The 20,265-nt window shown below is 39.2% G+C and overlaps 1 protein-coding gene across 9 annotated transcripts in view; it reads right to left on the bottom strand.

Annotated features, from left to right (window-relative positions):
- Positions 1–20,265, bottom strand: part of hspg2 (heparan sulfate proteoglycan 2) — a 90,944-nt gene that overhangs the window by 6,821 nt on the left and 63,858 nt on the right. For 5 of the 9 annotated variants that reach the window (XM_086067326.1, XM_086067328.1, XM_086067329.1 and 2 more), the window contains 28 exons: positions 19,604–19,663; positions 16,588–16,710; positions 16,357–16,509; positions 14,999–15,159; positions 14,697–14,774; positions 13,389–13,524; positions 13,160–13,311; positions 12,417–12,552; positions 11,934–12,077; positions 11,664–11,798; positions 10,685–10,866; positions 10,415–10,610; positions 10,121–10,300; positions 8,331–8,591; positions 7,354–7,516; positions 6,867–6,964; positions 6,529–6,795; positions 5,507–5,619; positions 5,161–5,308; positions 4,978–5,094; positions 4,820–4,837; positions 3,202–3,286; positions 1,913–2,057; positions 1,735–1,837; positions 1,543–1,652; positions 1,356–1,464; positions 1,189–1,287; positions 827–1,048 (listed from right to left, as the gene is read on the bottom strand). In XM_086067326.1, coding sequence (XP_085923452.1) covers positions 827–1,048; positions 1,189–1,287; positions 1,356–1,464; positions 1,543–1,652; positions 1,735–1,837; positions 1,913–2,057; positions 3,202–3,286; positions 4,820–4,837; positions 4,978–5,094; positions 5,161–5,308; positions 5,507–5,619; positions 6,529–6,795; positions 6,867–6,964; positions 7,354–7,516; positions 8,331–8,591; positions 10,121–10,300; positions 10,415–10,610; positions 10,685–10,866; positions 11,664–11,798; positions 11,934–12,077; positions 12,417–12,552; positions 13,160–13,311; positions 13,389–13,524; positions 14,697–14,774; positions 14,999–15,159; positions 16,357–16,509; positions 16,588–16,710; positions 19,604–19,663 — 3,894 coding nt within the window. The remainder of the gene's footprint in view (positions 1–826; positions 1,049–1,188; positions 1,288–1,355; positions 1,465–1,542; positions 1,653–1,734; positions 1,838–1,912; positions 2,058–3,201; positions 3,287–4,819; positions 4,838–4,977; positions 5,095–5,160; positions 5,309–5,506; positions 5,620–6,528; positions 6,796–6,866; positions 6,965–7,353; positions 7,517–8,330; positions 8,592–10,120; positions 10,301–10,414; positions 10,611–10,684; positions 10,867–11,663; positions 11,799–11,933; positions 12,078–12,416; positions 12,553–13,159; positions 13,312–13,388; positions 13,525–14,696; positions 14,775–14,998; positions 15,160–16,356; positions 16,510–16,587; positions 16,711–19,603; positions 19,664–20,265) is intronic. The other 4 variants (XM_086067327.1, XM_086067334.1, XM_086067331.1 and 1 more) reach the window with 3 other exon arrangements.

Here is a 20,265-nt window from a genome sequence, read left to right as displayed (position 1 = left end):
ATAAATATATATATCGATACATAAATAAATAAATATGGCATTCTGGTTAATATTGCATTAGTGGAATGTGAGTTAAGCAGCAAAATCCAGCAGTTTTTATCAACATCAGAAGGCCGCCATTTTTGCCACTTGCTGTTGAGTGAAAATGACATCACAGTTGCTAGTAACCAATCACAGCTCAGCTTCAGAAAGCAGGTGAGCTTTGATTGGTCGTTGTCTGAGCATTGAGCAACTGTGATGTCATCTTCAGTCGACAGCAAGTGGGAAAATGATCGCCCCGTGAGATGAATAAAGTGGCTGGATTTTGCTTTATGACTCCTTTTCCACAAATGTAATATAAATCAGAATGTTATGTTTACACTAGTGAGTTCACATATAACATATTATTGTCAAGAAATGTTTAAGGCTGACTTCCCCTTTAACTCATTCACTGCCATTGACAGCTAGTATGAAAACCTAGAAAAAAATATTGTACATTTAGAACAGATATAAAATAATAATAATCGTGAGTTGTACAAGTCATACAACTAATTACAATTAAAATTTTAATCGCCTGACGCGATTTAAAAAGAAAAGATTATTAAAAATTAGGGGCGTCAGGCGATTATAATGTTTTAATCGTAATTAATTGCATGACTTCACTAGTTAACTCACGATTAATCGCACATTTTTATATCTATTCTAAATGTACAATAAAAAAAATCTAGGTTTTCATACTCTTGTTAACAAAAGTGGAAAAAAATGTTAATAGAAATAGTTCAAATGAATTTTTGACGTCTATAGCCGTCAATGGCAGTGAATGAGTTAAAAGCACAGTCCATATTACCTGTGCCAAGTTCATATTTGAACTCTACATGCCCATCCACCATGGAGAGAGCCACAAAGTCCTCCACTTTCATCTTCTTCCCTCCACAGAAGAACATCAGACCATTTCTGTCAATGGGTTTGAATTCCATTTCAACTCGCAGGTCGTCATGGACAATGGTCAACGGAGGATAGGAAATGTACGACTCTTCTCCGTCGAACAGCGGAGTGGTTACCAATTCCCCTGGGGAAGATGAGGAGGCGGGACATTGCATCAAGCTACTTGTCTATTTGAAAACATGTGCAAATTCCATCTCTGTTGCCTGAATTCTGTAGAGCGCAAGCATTTACAGATGGACTTCTCGGTTGACTTTTTTGTCTTACCATCCATGCATTTGTTTCCAAACTTGCCCAGGTGGCATCGACAATCATAGCCCAGACCACTTTGGCGATTAATGCAAGTAGCGTCCGGTCCGCAGGCCTCTGCCGGACACAAGTCACAAAAGGTCACAGACGCTGCCTACTCCATGGCTTGCTTTATCAGCATGTACCTGAGTGGCAGTGAAGGGAAGAGTGGTGCTGGCAGTTGCTGCCGGTGAATCCTCTGGGACAGCTGCATGTATACAAGCTGGTGTCCGAGTCCTCGCACCTGCCTCCATTCTGAAGAGAGAAAAACGAAAATTACGAAATGAGTATAAGAAGCAGGGAAAAGATTATGAATGCAAGGCAGAAGCTGACCTGGCATGGCTGATCTTTGCATGTAGGACAGTTTGTAACACCAGTGGAGCTGCGGTCCACATCCTTGAAGATGACCTCCTCACCTTGAATAACCAGCTGGCGAATGCAACCTGCGCATTCAAGTAATGGTAGGTGAAAAAAAAAAAGGCACCAATGCTTCATTTCTGCCAGGGTCTGAGTTTCAATTCGTACCAACAAAACCAGTCTTGATGCCAGCGGTTTTGGCCACAGCAGTGTAGTTGGGGTAACCGCCCACATGTAGCTCCTCATTCAAATCTAAGCCCTTGAACTTGCCCTGAGGAGAGGAAAAGAGCTGCTATGGAACACAAATACACATATGCTACATTGGCAGTGATGTCAACAGGGGTACCTGCGAGCTGCCATTGACAGGCTCCCCTCCGTCCACCATGATGTAGCCCAGGGTAAGGTTGCGATACAGCTCCACTGTGTGGAATTCTCCCAGTTTGACAGGGTTGGGGTCACGAATGGTGGCCATGCCCGAACCCACGTCAAACCTATGATGACACAAAGGTTGCTCTTGCTGCTGGCACGTCCTCAATATCAAGTAGTAACAGTCAGATTAAAGACAAAGTCAACCCCCCCCCCCCTCAAAAAAATCTTGACACTAATGTGTTCTATCCAGCCCCACTAGTCTCAATAGGGTATTCTAGTTAATAATGCGTTAGTGGAATAAGAGTTAAGCAGCAAAATCCAGCATTTTTTATCAACTCATTCGCTGCCATCGACATCTATAGACGTCAAAAATTAATTTGAACTATTTCTATTTAACATTTTTGTTAACAAGAGTATGAAAACCTAGACTTTTATTTTTGTACTTTTAGAACAGATGTCAAATTTGTAATTAATTGTGAGTTAACTAGTGAAGTCATGCGATTAATTACGGTTACAAATTTTAATGGCCTAACGCTCCTAATTTTTAATAATCTTTTCTTAAATTATTATTTTTTTTATTAACTTTTATTTTTTTAATAATCTTTTCTTATAAAAAAAGTTTATTAACTTTTATTTTTATTATTTAAAAAAAAAGATTATTAAAAATTAGGGGCATCAGGCGATTAAAATTTGTAATCATAATTAATCGCATGATTTCACTACTCTTGTATAGAAATAGAATAGAAATAGTTCAAATTCACTAGTTAACTCACAATTAATCCCAATTTTTATATCTGTTTTAATACAATAAAAAAAATCTAGGTTTTCAAACTCTTGTTAACAAAAGTGGGGAAAATTTTTTTAACTAATAAAAAAAGTTAAAATGAAATTTTGACGTCTATAGCCGTCAATGGCAGTGAATGAGTTAATATCAGAAGGCGGCTATTTTGCCACTTGCTGTTGACTGAAGATGACATCACAGTTGCTCAGGTCTCAGGTAACAACCAATCACAGCTCAGCTTTAGAAAACAGGTGACAGAAACAGGCTGTGATTGGTTGTTGCCTAAGCCCCGAGCAACTGTGATGTAATCTTCAGTCGACAGCAAGTGGCAAAATGGCCGCCCCCTCAGATGGATAAAAACAGATTTTGCTGCATAACTCATATTCCACAAATGTAATATTAATCAGAAAGTCATGTTTACATATTATTGCCAATAAATATTTAAGGTTGACTTCCCTTTTAAGTCAATAAAAAAGAAAACTGACCTGAACTCTAGGCGGCCACCTACAAGGCCGAGAGAAATGAAGTCTGCTCCTGTACTTCTCCTCTGACCGTTGTAAAGAATCATACCTGTGTGAATAAAAAGAAAAATAACATAAAATAAATCAAATATACAAATAACCTGGATAAATAAGCCTTTTCATTCATTCAAAAATTATGAGCAGGAAAGAACATGGGAAGGTGTGAAGGGCAACAAGTACAAATTTATGGCTACATAATTACCATTACTTAGTAAAGCAACAAACATTAACAGTTTATTTTTATTGTTATTCATTGGACACTAATCTGAATTGAAATGTTAATATATTAAAATTATTAAAATTTATTATTTTACAGTATACAAAGGCACTAATGAGAAATCATTTACACAAAACCTTTCCATTAAAAACAGCTTTTGGCTTTCACATGACTTTTTGATATTAAACATTTAACAATCATTTATACAAATGCCCGTTGATATATCATATCAATTCTGTTTCTCTCATTAAATGAATAAAGTGTTTTTGTCATTCTCTAATTATTCAAGACTTTTTATTGTTCAAACTCATATTGTGCTAGCAAACTGACTAAATAACATAAAGCCTGACAGCAAAATAAATGAGAAAGGATTGCTTTATGAATGAAGCAATTCAATTGTAAAATAAAAAAAATAAAAATAAAAGTGAGAAAATGTATATGTATTTTTTTGTATTTAATTTTTTAATTATATTTTTTATATCCGTTTTTATTGTCACTTGTATTAATTAACTCATTCCATTGACGGCTATAGACATAAAAAATTCATTTGAACTATTTCTATTTTCTTTTTAACATTTTTTCCACTTTTGTTAATAGTATGAAAACCTAGAATTTTTTTTTTTATTGTACATTTAGAACAGATGTAAAATTTGCAATTAATCGCGAGTTAATGATTGAAGTCATGCGATTAATTACAATTTTAAAAAATTAATCGCCTAAAAAAAAGATAAAAAATTAGGGGTGTCAGGCGATTAATTTTTTTTACCGTAATTAATCGCATGACTTCACTAGTTAACTCACGATTAATCACAAATTTGATATGTGTTCTAAATGTATAAAAAAAAAATCTAGGTTTTCATACTCTTGTTAACAAAAAAAAAAAAGGTTCAACTAATGGAAATAGTTCAAATGAATTTTTGACATCTATAGCCATCAATGGCAGCGAATAAGTTAATTAATTTTTTATTTTGGCATTTTTGGTCCTCCATAACTGTACCCTTGTTGCAGAGTTCATTCACACACTTTGTCCATGGTCTTTGAAAGCAGCATGCTATGGTTGAGAAAGCGTCCGTCCGGTCACGTTCACATTGTGAGTGTGTCGTGCATCTCCACATGCTGGGAACACATGCTTCCATGACAAATCCTTACAGTAAATGTCTCCTTGGAGCATTACTGATACAGATTCGGATACATGTAGCATTTTTCTGTATTACGATTTAATATCAGTTTGCTGTTTGTTGCTCGTGACACGACTGAGAACATAACAAGAACTAAGCACCATGCACCATATTTGCAACGAAACCATCTGTAAGATGTGAAAGCCGGTTGCAGCATCAACAATGGCCTTCAAGCACTGAGACTCACCAGCGTACAATATCAGACCTTCCCACCGCATGGGTGAGGGGGAGGTGGTCAAGGAGGAGAGAGGGACCAAGATGTAATGATATCACACATGAGGTTATACGCTTGCAATCTATGAAGAGGCTCCAATATTCTTGTGCAATATAACACAAAGTACTCACCATCCACATTATCAGGCCTAAAGTTGATTTTGATGCTGAAAACCTTGTAGGCATTTTTGATGGTGGGCAGGGAGAGATAAGAGAGTGGCTCCTGGGCAAAGTACGGCATCACTCTTTCTGGAACGCGACATCATCTCACGGTTAGACACACGACCGCGTTTTGCGTAAACATGGCAGACTAACCGTGAACATCCAGTCGAGTGAAGGCTTCCACTTTGCCCTGTTTGTTTGATGCGGTGCACACGTACGTCCCTGAATCGCTATGCGTGACCCGGGGAACCGTCAGCACGTTTACTTCCTGGAAGCACTTGGGGGGTAGTTCGCCTCCAAGCTAAAAGTGGAAACACAGAGTAGAGATGTGACGGCTACAGCAAACGTGTGTGAGCTAAGCTACCTAGTTTCAAAACGGAGTGGTTGGCGAGAATTAATTTGTCAAGTTTGGCTAATATATAAAATGAAGCACGCACCGATTGCACCTTTGACTCCAGTTACCTTGTGAAGAAAATGAAAGCAACTTTATTTTGGTTACCTTGGTCCATTTGATCTCAGGCACAGGATATCCTGATGCCACGCATGGCAAGACAGCATCTGACCCAACAGTCACCTCCTTCCTTTCAGGGAGTGTAGAAATTTGAGGAAGTGCTATGAAACAAACAAACAAACAATGAGGGAACATCAGCAGCAACTCTGCAGTGAAGGAAAACCCCTTCAGATAGGCCTCTTTTTACTTTTCTCCAAGATGAATCTTATAATTAACTCATTCACTGCCATTGACGGCTATAGACGTCAAAAATTCATTTGAACTATTTCTATTAGTTTAACATTTTTTCCCCACTTTTGTTAACAAGAGTATGAAAGTCTAGGAAATAAATTATTGGACATTTAGAACAGATCTAAAATTTGTGATTAATCGTGAGCTATCTATTGAAGTCATGCAATTAATTACAATTAAAAAATGTAATCACTTGACGTGATTAAAAAAAAAGAAGGAAAAGATTATAAAAAATTAGGGGCGTCAGGCGATTAAAAGTTTTAAATCGTAAGTAATCGCATGACTTCACTAGTTAACTCACGATTAATCACACATTTTAGATCTGTTCTAAATGTACAATAAAAAAAATCTAGGTTTTCATACTCTTGTCAACAAAAGTGGGAAAAAAAAGTTAAACTAATAGAAATAGTTAAAATGAATTTTTGACGTCTATAGCCGTCAATGGCAGTGAATGAGTTAATACAGGGCACAGTAGGGCTGGACGATTATGGGAAAAATAATAATCACAATTATATATATATATATATATATATATATATCTATACTTGTAAATCGTTTTTCTTCGATTATTACGTTTTAATGATTGAGATACACCCAAAATCAAAATCAAGATAACATTTCGGTTAATCGTCCAGCCCTAGGGCAGAGTAGACAATTAAACTTTAATTGATCAACTGTACGTTGGGATTGAGCTCCACCTTGCAACAAGTGACCAGGCCGCTCCCTTTCTATAAGACATATTTCTAAGGAAATGCCGGCGATTATGAAAATGTACTCACACTGGACATTGAGGACCACCTGGGACTGCACCGAGCCGACATCGTTGGTGGCCGTGCAGCGATACTGGCCTGCGTCTGCCTCGGTCACCCGCTCAATCTTCAGCATGCCACCCATCACCACGATGTGGGTCGGCAGAGGCCCGCCCACTTTGCTCCACTTGACGATGGGCTCGGGGTCACCGACCGCCTGGCATTCAAACTCCACCGAGTTTCCAATCATGACGGTCTGCACTGAGGTGCGCACATTAATCATCACTTTGGGCAGCGCTGTGGGAAAAAAAAAAAAAACTTTAGTAAAGTGCAAAGTTTGCAGATTGATTGAACTAAATGAAACATACCTTGGATGGTGAGTCTGGCTGCGTCCTGAGCCTGACCATATATGCTGCTTGCTCTGCAGATGTAAACACCTTCATTGCTCTGCTCAAGGTTTTCAATCCTGAAGAAGAGCATAAAGAAAAGCTATGGCTCACATTTAACATTCAACATCAATATTTACTCAACTAAATTAGTGTACTTTATGTTCTAAGGCCTTTTAACGATAGGTTGAGTGATTTGTTATTAACAGAAGCTGAGTAAGCAGTCAGAATGATCCCGTAGTGAATGTTAAGACGCTGCTATAAATAACTGCAAAAAGCTAAGTACATACATACAATAATTCAAACTGTTTCCAAACATTTGGGAGCAAATGGGTAGAAGTGTAGAAACTGCCAAATTTGTCTCTTTAAGTCGGCCAACAAAACGTTAAGGCACAACATCTATACAAACTGCCCATCATAACAGCGGGAATTAACGGGCAGAGATTATGATGTGATTGCAATGTATCACCTGAGCACGCCATCTTTGATGTGGTGGTTTGGGGGAAGGCCGCCTCCTTCTTTCAGCCACTCGATTTTAGTTTCCACCCCGCCAGCTGCCGAACACGTGAACTCCACAGCGCTGCCCTGAGCCTTCACCTCCACTTGTGGTGACACACGCACTGCCAATGGCGCTACAAAAGGGAACATCATGGAGGAGTGTTACGTTGCCCCACCAATCAAATACATTTGGAGAGTTTGCAAAAACCCAAAATACTCCTTCATTGGTATTGCTATCAGATCCCGATGTAAAACCCTGTAAATAAAAGCTAAAATATTGATCGTATCTCATAGGGGTGTGCCCAAAAAATGGATTCTCATAAGAATCGCAATTCTCATTTAGTACGATTCAGAATCGATTTCAAATGTCCCAAAATCGATTTTAATTAAATTATTTTATACTGTCTTGCATTTGTCTGTGTGTGCCTTTATTTGGAGTGCTGTTCATGTTGTACCCGGTTTGGCCACTGAGGGGCAGTGTGCTTCCACGCGGTCTAATACACTGTTTAATTGTAGCCACATTAGAGAGTAGAAGGAAAAAGTTACGATCAAGTTATTCCAATAAAAGTTGTTTTTTTGCAGCGTGGAGCCGTTCTTTTGAGTGATTAAAGTGCCCCGAGTAGTGCACTAATTAGCATTAGCTAGTAAGACTGGAGTAGATCATTACAGTTCTTTGCACATCTATAAATTGAAGCAAAAATCATCGTCAATCAAATCATTTTGAATCAAAAATCGCTCTTAACCGAAAATTGATTCTGAATCGAATCACACACCCAAAAATCGGAATCGAATTGTGAGACATTCAAAGATTCCCACCCCTAGTATCTCATATTCATCTTCTGATATCAAGCACATTTTTTTTCAGTCCTCCCCCCCAAAAAATACTGGAATATGCCTTACTGTTCAAATACTTTTGAAAGAAAGAGTAGCAGACTACTTCGAACTTACATCTGACTGTAACTTTGGCCACTACTTCACTGTGGCCAACTCTGTTGCTAGCAACACACTTGTAGCTCCCAGCATCCTCTGCGGTAGCCAGATTGATCTGGAGGTCACCGTCGCTGACCTGGGCCCGGGGGGGCAACGCACCCTCCAGCTTGGTCCAAATGTAGGTCAGTGGAGGAGTGCCATGAGCCAGGCACTGCAACCTGATCACCTCGCCCACACGCACTGCCACGTCATCAGGCACGGACGTAGCATACGGAGTGGCTGGGGAAAAGTTGGCCAGGTTTTTCATGAGTTACATGAGGACGATCATACAGCAGTAAAAAATACTCAATATTATTTGTCCCAAGACAAAAGTGCATCCAAACAAGACTTTCTAAAGTTTTAGAACCACCAATATTATAAAGACGTAAAGACCTTCAAATCTAATATGTATTTTGTACCATATTTTTCAGACTATAAATCACTCTTTTTTTTTTTTTATTGTTTGGCTGGTCCAGCGACTTTTACTCAAGTGTGACTTGTTATGTTAAAATAAGAGCTCGGACTGGCACCTAAAATCTCCGGGATTCTACCTGTTGGCCACTATGCGATGCAGGATTCTAGTTGCGGTAAACCATTTTAAACTTAACATACAAACAAACAAAAAACGTTTCCATATTAATGGATGGACATTTTGAATTCCAACAAGAACTCATTTGCTGCCGTTGTACGGTAAAGGAAGAGGGATTTTTCTGTGCGAGTCCAAGCTTTACTGTTCTTGGGCTCAGTTTTTGTAAAATACATTTCCCCCCAAAATATGTTTTGCACTCTGAACGAAGAGACTTATAAAGGCTTTTTTCTTATTCATTATGCATTTTTTGAATGGTGTGTATACTCTGGTGCAACTAAAAGTCAGAAAAATATGGTAATATAAGAATATGTACAGTAATACAACAGCAAAAGTAAAAGTTATAAGATTTGCATACATACTTTCAATAATATGAAAACATGATGTATATTTGTCAATAATTAGGGGTGTGCCCAAAAATCGATTTTCATAAGAATCGCGATTCTCATTTAGTAGGATTTAAAATCGACTTTAAATGTCCCCAGATCGATTTTATTTAAATTATTTTATACTGTCTTGCCTTTGTCTGTGTATGCCTATATTTGGAGCGCTGTTCATGTTGTACCCAATTTGGCCACTTAGGGGCAGTGTGGTTCCACGCGGTCTAATACACTGTTAAGTTGTTGCCACATTAGAGTAGAAGGAAAAAGTCCCGATCAAGTTATTCCAATAAAAGTTTTTTTTTCCCAACGTGGAGCCGTTCTTTTGAGTGATAAAAGTGCCCCGAGTAGCGTGCTAATTAGCATTAGCGAGTCAGACTGGAGTAGATCATTACGATTCCTTGCACATCTATAGATTGAAGCAAAAATTGTCAATCAAATCATTTTGAATCAAAAATCGTTCTCAATCGAAAATCGATTCTGAATCGAATTGCAGGCCCAAAAAATCGGAATCGAATCGAATCATGAGACATTCAAAGATATCAATAATATATCAATATCATTTGGAATAAAGATGAATTATGAATAAAAACATCTATTATGTAGTAATTTTTTTCAAATAAAAATATATTTTCTTAAAAGCATTTGTTAAAAACTAGTTTAGTGACAAAAAAAGTTTAGAATCTGTACAAGATTTTTATTGTATTTTTCCACTGAAACCAATTTATAACTGAAAAAAACAACTGCACAGCACCTGTTAATTAGAAACTAAATGTGAGCAGAAATTCAAATCTGTTACTTACTTTCTACATCCAGTGTAATGGTAACTTCAGTCGTGCCCATGTTGTTTACAGCGCTGCAGATGTATTCCCCAGAGTCTTGGCGTCCCACGTTGGGCAGTACCAAGTTGTTGTCTACCACTTTATGTCTCCAAGGCATTGGTGACCGCAATTTGGACCATGTAGTAGTTGGGGCAGGAAAACCTTGGACAGACAAGTGGGTAGAAAGTGTTGTATGAACCTACATTTAAAGTAGTACCTTTTCTTCTAAAAACACAGGTGACACAACACAGGAGAACACAGGCAGGGTTTGATTACCATGGGCTTCGCAGCGTAGAGTTGCAGTCTGTCCTTCCACCACAATCATCAGTGGCTCGGGAACAATGACTCTGGGCACCGAGGGCAGTTGGGAGCCTCCCTGCACAATGACTTCCACCCTAGTCTCGGAGCTACCTTCATTGTTGCGTGCTACGCACACATAAGCGCCGCTATCTTCTGGACGAGCCACAAGTATCTTGAACGACAAATATGAACGACAGTTAATGTGATGTTTTTTCCAGTGTAAAAAGAGCATTCATCCAACTGCACCTGCATGACTGCATTGGACTCTGCAGGAACGGGGCTGCTCAGCTTGATCTTGCGGTTGCTGTCCAACCTGTGCCATGAGACGGAAGGGCGGGGCTCACCTGAAGCCTGACACTCCAGGTTAATAGGTTCGCCAACCCTGATGTACACTGGCCCAACAGGGGTGACAGTGGCCACGGGAAGCTCTGATTGGACAAAAATGCAAAGCCATCTGACTGAACACTCAAGACTGTGAGAATATGAAGATGTTGGATGGGCATGATGAAATTATTAATGTGGATCTAAAATTGGTGGAATTTGACTGTTTTTAGGTCTGTACATCCAAAAGCAATGGAAGTATTAAAGAATGTGATTTTATTTGAAAAAGTGCATTACAATTGATTGTTACTTTTCCTGATTGATTAGCATGTTCATTATTTATGTTTACTTTTATATATATTTATATTCGTGTTTATTTTCACTTTCATTCATTCATTAATTTTTAACCCATTCACTGCCATTGACAATTTCATGTGAACTATTTTTCATTTCATATATTATATATATTTGGACATTTATAACAGATATACAAATTTGTGATTAAGTCAACTATTGAAGTCATGCGATTAATTACGATCTGTCGTCTGTCTGACGGCCCTAATATTTAATTTTATTTTTATTTAGGGGCGTCAGGCGATTATAATTTTTAATTAATTTTTAATGTAATTAATCAAATGACTTCACTAGTTAACTAACGATTAATCATACATTTGATATATTTTCTAAATGTACCCCCAAAAAAATTCTAGGTTTTCATACTCTTGTTAACAAAAGTGGATTTTTTTTTTTTTAAACTAATAGAAATAGTTCAAATGAATTTTCGACGTCTATAGCCGTCAATGCCAGTGAATGAGTTAATTTTGGCAGTTTTGGTCATCCATACATTACAACTATGAAAAGTTGTGCAGCGAATATCATGTACATGTCTATGAAATGAACTTACCTTTCACAATCAATGACACAATAGTGTGGGTGATGCCAAACGGGTTGCTGGCCACACAGCGGTAAGCACCATGATTCATGGGTTTTGCATTTGCAATGGTGATCATAGAACCATCAGCGCCAACTTTGACATTGTCTGTAGGGGAGGGGTGAAAATTGCATTTAGTACCCACGTCACAGAAAAGGGGCTCAACAAAAGGAATGTTTTATTCGAGGCCCGGTGGTTGTGAGAGAGACACAGAGAGAGAGACAGAGATATTTTGGTAAGTACCTGGCAGTGGTTGGTTGCCAGATAGTTTCCACTCCAGTCTGACAGGTTGAGCTCCACTGTACACTTTGCATCTGAAGCTGGCCGATTCGCCAACACGTATTGCGGCACTGTGAGGCTCAATGGCGATGATTGGACTTTGAAGACCTATAAAAAGGAAGGAGTGTTTTTAGGAAATACTTTTTTTTGTAATGAAGTCAATGCATCATCTAACTGATGTATTATTACAATTGACAAATTATGAGTGAGAGAGTCTAGGCTTTGGCATATTTTGGCACCAACAACTAAAAATTCACAAATAGAAATAAAAACTGAGCTTGTTCAATCTGGAGGTCTGTTTATTCAGGAAGTAGGTGTTGTTTTCCGTAGTGTCCTGCCTTACTTTGTGAGCTGCTGACTAATTACATTACCATTTTCATGACCTTAATGAGATGTAATCCCTGCACATATACACCAAAGTGCATGTAAGACCTCAGGTGAGCTCACGTGAGGAAGATGACGTGACCGACACAGAGACACTGGCCCGGTGGATTTGAGATCCTGGAGCGCTCGGCACTTGACAGATGTACTCTCCCGAGTCGTCTGGGGTCGCTGACAGGATACGAAGTTGACTGCCAACAACCTGTGACGCAGCAGATGCAGTTACAGTAAGTTTACATTTGAAATATAGACAAGTTAAGATTGTGATTGTCATATTTATGTAGATATGTAATCAAATGTGCCCAAACCCAATATAATGAGATGAACATAAATTCCTAAAGAAAAGTACATTTGGCCAACAGCCAAAATCGAAAACTCAAGTGAATCTTCAGTTATAGTGATAAAACCAACCTTTGACCTTTCTATTTTGCAGAGGAGAGACTTTTATCATTTGATAAACGACAATAATAAATAACATGTTCAACGTTTTCTGCACCAAACCCTATAGCGCCCAGTGGATTCATGAAGTGCTTCTTAATTATTTTTTGCAACGACTGAGCGCCACAGAAGGAAGAAAATATATTCCCCCCCGCCCCCCAACACTTCTCCGCAACTATAAATAGTACCATTTGTCAATAAAATTGAGGTAAGTACCTGTCTGCAGAGGAGCTAATACTCCTTGCGCACTCTGACAATGAAAACGCCATTGCCACCTACTGCCGTGGATGTGCAATTACACTTTATCCTAGTACGGCAAGAACAAACATGTTCCCTTGTGTCTCACTGTTAAGAGTTATGTTCAAATCTACCTGGTGATTGGACGCCAGGTTTCCACCAGCTCTCGTCCAAGTTACTCTGGGAGGAGGATTTCCAGAGACAATACAATTGAGGTACAGGTTGTGACCCTCATGGACGTCTGCTTCTGACGGCTGGATTCTGACAATTGAGGAACTTTGACCCGCTGCATGAGCACAAACAGAGCCACTGAAGGCCTCTGCTGCCGATCAACCCCAAAAATGACGGGACAGAACATCTCACCTTTGAGCACGGAAACTTTAATGGGCGCACTGTTGGAGCCCACGCTGTTGCTGCCTACACACATGTACGTGCCCGAATCCGATACCTTTACATTTGGGATGAGCAGCGTACCGATGTCGGTGCGGTCCAAGCTGGCCTAGAGAGGACATACCAGGAAGTGAATGACAAGTCACGCGCAATTCGTGTCAGTCAGCTGTTGACTACTTACCTGGATTGACTGATTTGAAACACAAATATGACATTGTGACATCATTAGCTAATGTAACACAAAAAGCACTACGCTACATATAGACTGGAAATGGATTCTGCTACAGAGGCTCGTGCCTGAGCTCTACATTTGACACACAGATGATTGTATTAAAGGATGACTACATTTGGGCTACGACAGACTACGACAGACTACGACATGATGGTTGTGTGCATGTTCTCAAATGAACGCAAAATAAAATAAAAAAAACAGGGACAAAGCCCATGTGGTTTAGAAAACTTATTGGGCTTTTTTGAACACATATGTAAACCCAGAACTCAACCATTTAGCTTCAAGGCTAACAATGACATTTTATTAAAATTCCTGAAAGGGGAAGGGATTGAGGAAGAGGGGAGTGGGGCTCAAGGAAGGCATTTCCGCATCTGGGGGCCATTGGGGCATGGACAAAGCTGCTTAGCTGCGGCCTGTCCGAACGTAAGCCGGGCTCAACCGAGCAGCAGCTGAGGCGGGTCCCGGCTCAGCGTGTGTATGAACACACTGATGGGTTTACAAAGCCAGCCGTTTGCCAGAGTATACAGAATTTCTGGTCGGTTGCACGGCAGAGTCGGGCTCGGCCTGGGAACGGCTGAAGCGAAGGAGTGGCGCAACTAAACGGGCCCGAGAGCTTCGCTGTGCCCCCGAGCGTGGTGGAGCAGACAAAAAAGAAAAACTAAAGGGACAAGGGAAAAGATCTTGCACAAAAGAGGCATAGAATGCCTCCAGTGTCTACTGTATGCTTTGTACTCTTCATAGATGACATGAGTAATGGTATGAGGGGGGCGGTACAAAACCAAGGACAATGGATCATCAATAGGCGACGACATAAAAGCGAGAGCTGCATGCAAGTACATTAAGAAGCCGATTGATCCAGCAGGTTGGTTTTAATGTTTTGGCACCAACTCGAAAAGGATTTGCAAGTAGATTAGGGAAATTAATGGTTCCTAAAAGGCGTGAATCAAGGACATATTGGATCATGCACTTAGTTAACAATGTGTGTCAGTTGAGGACATTGGATGTGATCTACAGTACAGGACGGACAGACAGTGGACAGATGGACAGACCTGCGTCTCCTCAATACTTCTGTGTAACACATCCACACTGTTGCTTTTATACTGATGGAAACCGTGAGAGGGAATGGCCTGAGCAAACGTCAGAACAAGGGGACGTACCAAAAACAAACAGGGTGGGGGGTGGGGGCGGGGGAGGACACAAACACAAAGAAGGAAAAAAAATAGAAGTAAATGGTCAAAATGCAGAAAGAGTCACAGATTGACATCGGAATCACCTGTGCAAGATTGGGATATGTTTGTGAACACGCTCAATCATGTTAGCATAAACTTACATTAGCGTCATCGCGTCTCACCTGGGGTGGAATTTGTCCTCCGTTTTTCAGCCAGGTGAGCTTCGGGGTTGGTGACCCTGATGCGCGACAGTACAACCTCAAGGTGTCCCCCTCATGAGCGTCAATATTTGGGGGGCTGACTTGGACTTGGGGCTGTGAGCCAACTCCATTGGGGTTTAACCCTTGAAAGAAAAACACGGCAATGATTAGTATTGATTACAAAGGCCAACCACATCCTCTGCAGGTATTTCTCTTCTCAATATAGTCATGTCCTGTCCTCTTTACCGAATGAATGTAGGGTGACCTGATTTTCCAAATTTAACACTACAATTTCTCTCCAAATCGGGTGACCAGTGGTTGTGTTTTACTTTGGCTAATGCTAAATGCTATCTCGGTTGCGAGTTCAACAGCGCTTAACCAGTCAAGGCACTCACCATTGCACGTACTAGTCATTGCTGTTGGGGCATTGAATGAGTATTTCTGTAGAAATTTGAGATGTCCTACTGTGTGAGTAGTCATTGAACGCACCTAAAGTGAACTGCCAAATGTGAGTAGTACTGCACGCAGTTTTTTTCGAATGTTGACGTTCGAACGTTTTGTTTTTTAAGGGAAAAACGGTTTGACTACATTTCCCATGATTCATAGACAGAAGCAGGAAGTAGTTCTAGTTCCGATATGACGCAACCGTGAATTCCTTTTTAAACTGGTGCATCGGATGAATCGCTATGACAACTGTTTGATTGACATATACATGGCCCAAACAATTGGCCTGCTGATTGGACGCCTGGTCACCCTAATTTAATGACGTGCAAAAATGCCAAAATGACTGCTGTGGGGGAAAAAAGCATTAAAACGTTTATAAAATTACATCTAGAGATTATTTTTTATTAATTTAATATAACTTGAAAATACAGACTCCAAGAAGTGTGCTTATTAACTCATTCCTGCCTGTAAACGTAAAAAATTCATTTTTAACTATTTCTATTGGTTTAACATTTTTTTCCCAATTTTGTTAACGAGAGTATAAAAACCTAGACATTTTGTTTTTAATAATCTTTTTTTTTTTCTTAAAGAAAAGATTATTAAAAATTAGGGGCGTCAGGCGATTAAATTGTTTAATTGTAATTAATCGCATGACTTCAATAGACTCACAATTAATCACACATTTTATATCTGTTCTAAATGTCCAATAATTTTTTTTCTAGGTTTTCATACTCTTGTTAACAAAAGTGGGGAAAACTAATAGAAATTGTTGAAATGAATTTTTGACGTCTATAGCCGTCAATGGCAGTGAATGAGTTAAAGACTTCTTATGACAAAGATGTTTCTATGGAAGTACTGTAGTGAGAGTGTCACATATGAAGATAGTGAGCGCATACTTGTGACAAAAAGGGAAACTCGTGCTGTGTGCTCGCCGTGGGTGTTCAGAGCTTTGCAGGCGTATTCCCCCTCATCTGCCTGGTCGGCTGCTGTAAAGGTCAACACGTTGCCTCTTATTACTGCCCGGGGACTCATTCTGTTCCCGGGACCCCCTGTAAAAATCCCAAATACATCCTGTCAATACTCCAGCGGGAACACAACAATTTAACTGGCGGCCTAACCGGTCGTACCGATCCATTCAACGGCAGGTTTCGGGTTGCCGGTCACTGAACAGCGAAACTCGGCCCCCTTGCCCTGCTGGACAGTCAGCGTGGAAGGGCTGATGGTAGCCACAGGCTGGGCCCCCTCTGCAGCTACAAAAAACAAAACTGTCAGAACGGCAATTGATGGAATTAGCGATAGAGTTCTGTGCAGGCACTTCTGGTAGGCTTGCTCTGCAGAGTTGATGAAGGAGAAGGAAAGTGGCATGGAGCCATTGGCGTGGCCTCCGAGCATATTGCTGCTTGTAAGAGTTTGGCAGGCTGCAATCCTGGAAGCCGCCAAAGCAAAAGAAAGGATCCTTTCAGCAGGACTGGGGCAGTTATATGCAGGCCAGCTGAAAAGCTCTGGGACTTCTGAAACTGTAACACTCTGACCTTACGCACATCAACAGTCTTGAGAGACTCCATCATATTGATAGGAAGGTAAAGGTGTTGGGATGACCGAAACAGTTTTGAGTGTATTTAGTTATTTTGCCAACAAATGGTCTCTTTTTTTCCATCATTGTGTTTAAACTTCATTAGCAGCTTTGGGGTTACAGCCAAAAATCTAGTAAAAAAAATAACACAGCCTTTCAAGTCTTAAATGAAAATAGGGCAAATAACTAGTGTTGTTCCGATACCGATAATGGTATCGGCAGAGGCCTCAATACTGCATTAAAACAGTGGTATCGGTGAGTACTAACAAGTAACATGCCGATACCATTCAATCTGACGCTAATATAGGACTTTGGATGCAGCATCTTGTGTCTTGCTCATGCACGACATTCACTGATGTGTGCCATGTTCACTGCATGCCGAGGTAACATATCCTATTGGCCCTTGATTGCTCTGAACCAATGGCAGGACAGCTTTTTCATGTTGAGAAAAAAACAACAACTTCGGTATCGGTATAGTACAGGGTTATTATAGTTTTGGAATTTTTCATTTTAGTTAGTTTTTATTTCGTTTTGTGCTTTGTTTTTTAAATGTAGTTAGTTTTAATTAGATTTCAGGGTGTTTCTGTTATTTTTTAGTCGTTTTAGTTATTTCATAAATGCTTAGTTTTAGTTAGTTTCATTATTAGTTTTAGTTTTTTTTTTTTTTAAGTTTGTATTACTTGTGCGCAATTTTTAAAAAACACCATGGGAGCAACATCATCTGAAGATGCTTTTCTATTGGCTGCTGCAAGATGATGTCACTTTTGTGTGACACGCTATCAAATGTCCTTATTCTGGTAATAAAATATTAAGTTCATTACCAAAGACTAAAACGAAGGACATTTTTGCTATAATTATAGTTAGTTTTAGTTCGTTTTGTAAACATAAAATGTAGTTTCACTTATGTTTTGTTATTCTAAAAAGCTTTTTGTTTTAATTTTATTTCGTTAACGAAATTGTTTTTTAAATTTATTTTAGTTTTAGTTTTTTTGTTAGTTTTAGTTAACTAAAATAACCTTGGGACGGTATCGGCCGATACTGCAAAGCTGGGTATCGGAATCGGTATTGAGGCCCAAAAAACGGTATCGGAACAACACTACAAATAACCAAGAGTTGTTATGTTATTCTATCTAGATACTTGAGTGAGGACTCTCCACAGCCCTACAGTACACTCAACAATTTATCTCTGTTGATTATAGTAATACTCATTCTTCCCTTTGAAAAAAAGGCCTTCTTAGAGCTTGAGAAATCACTTAAGAAAATAAATGTCCACCTTTTTCTGTCTCGTGCAGTACCATTTGATTTCCATCTGCACTCTAAAAAGAGAATTGTTGAACCAATTTAAGATTACATATTGAATTGTTGCCCAACTTAAAAAACATATTTCATTAAATTGAGTTAGTCCAAAGTGAATATTTTAAGTTTAATTAATTATGAGTTCATTAAACTTAATATAATTCACCTGAATTAAGTTAATCCAAAGTGACTCCAATCCAAAATATTAAGTTTAATTAATAAAAATTTATATATTCACTTTGGACTAACAATTCAATCATGTGTTACCAATTGAATTTTTATTTTTAATTTTTTTTTAAGTTGGTCAACAATTCAATTTGTAATCTTATATTGGTTCAACACTTTATTTTTTAGAGTGTGTAACCCCAAAATTCATAGGCTACATCTGCACATTGCAAAGAGTTTGTAATGGGATGTATTAAGCACAGTATGATGTTTGAAGCCCAGATGAGACCAGTTTACCAGCTCAGCATGTTTCTTGACAAGATGAAGGAAAGAGGAGAGAAAAAAAGAAGACGGGACACCTCCAAAGTTTGAATGTGGAGACACTGCTGCTTAGTGTGTTCATATTGGCTTTAATAGTGATTATATTTGGTGTGGACCCTTGGAACAAACTTCACGGTAAACAATTTACTGATTTGTAAACTCATTTAAAAATGCTAATCATAGTGAATGTACAATAGAAACTATTAATTTTGTTTCACCAGTAATATCATAAGTAGTTTGTGCCATAATGTTACTCATTGTAAAAACAACACTTCTGCAGTTTGTACATGTTATGCTAGCAAAGATACCCCAATTTCCCATCATCTAATGGAGAACATTTATTTGAAAAAAAGAGCATCGGATGGATTATGCTTGTTTCAGGGGTCCGCTGTCGTCATACATATAAAATATGCTTACATTTTCTATACTTTATGTTCAATGGGTTGCAGCTCTGTTTGCATTACTTTCAATTTGTTTTCAGAGGCTTCCCATTAAAACCTCACTCAGTAAATGAAAGTGCACTCAACATTCACGAGGAGTTGTCTGTAAGGCTGAATGTGTAAAATTCCCTGCAGGGATAGAGCCCCATAAGGAGAGAGCCAGTAATGCTCATGTACAATCGAGAACATGTTACGGACTCGAACAATGAGCGCAGTTGATTGTACATGAGCCCTACCAGGCCAAAAACGACATCATCGGGAAGATGAGCGCATGCAGATGCGGAGAGATGTGAGAGGCGACAGGTGTTCTTCCGAAGAGCGCGAAAAACCATGCCCATGCTGACTTACGCTTCCTGTGTCCTTCAAACATTTCATAGGCTGTGTAAAACATCTGTGTCTGTGAGGCCTCTAGAGATGGGGGAGGTAGAGGGAGGGTGGGGGTGGACAGGTAAACTGATAGGTCAGTTTTTGGGACTCGTTTACCTCTTGTCTCTGCTTGAGACATTCTCCAGTGTGAGGCCAAACATAAATGTCAAAATGCTATGGAAGTATTGAACTGAACTGACAGGAACGAGTCAGGTAGACTTTGGGAGTTCCTGGTATGCTGTACAAATAGGAAAGGTGCATTCAAAAGAAAATTAGAGCAGTTCTACTTTCTGTAAATATAAATGGAGGGTTGTGGAAGAACACAATGTAACTATAATAAACAAATTATAAATATATATATATATATATATATAGACACCAAAATTAACTAGCCAGATGGCTATATATATATATATATATATATAGAGAGAGAGAGAGAGAGAGAGAGAGAGAGAGAGAGAGAGAGAGAGAGAGAGAGAGAGAGAGAGAGAGAGAGAGAGAGAGAGAGGGAGAGAGAGAGAGAGAGAGAGAGAGAGAGAGAGAGAGAGAGAGAGAGGGAGAGAGAGAGAGAAAGGATTTGTTTAAAAGTTCCATGCCATCTGGCTAGTGAATTTTGGTGTCTTATATCCACTTACCTCTGACGC

Source organism: Leptonotus elevatus, chromosome 2 (assembly GCF_054856555.1).
Source record: "Leptonotus elevatus isolate MCC_2025b chromosome 2, RoL_Lele_1.0, whole genome shotgun sequence".
NCBI lineage: Eukaryota > Metazoa > Chordata > Actinopteri > Syngnathiformes > Syngnathidae > Leptonotus > Leptonotus elevatus.
The sequence above is the reverse complement of the archived record's forward strand: the minus strand, read 5'-3'. Positions and strand labels throughout refer to the sequence as shown.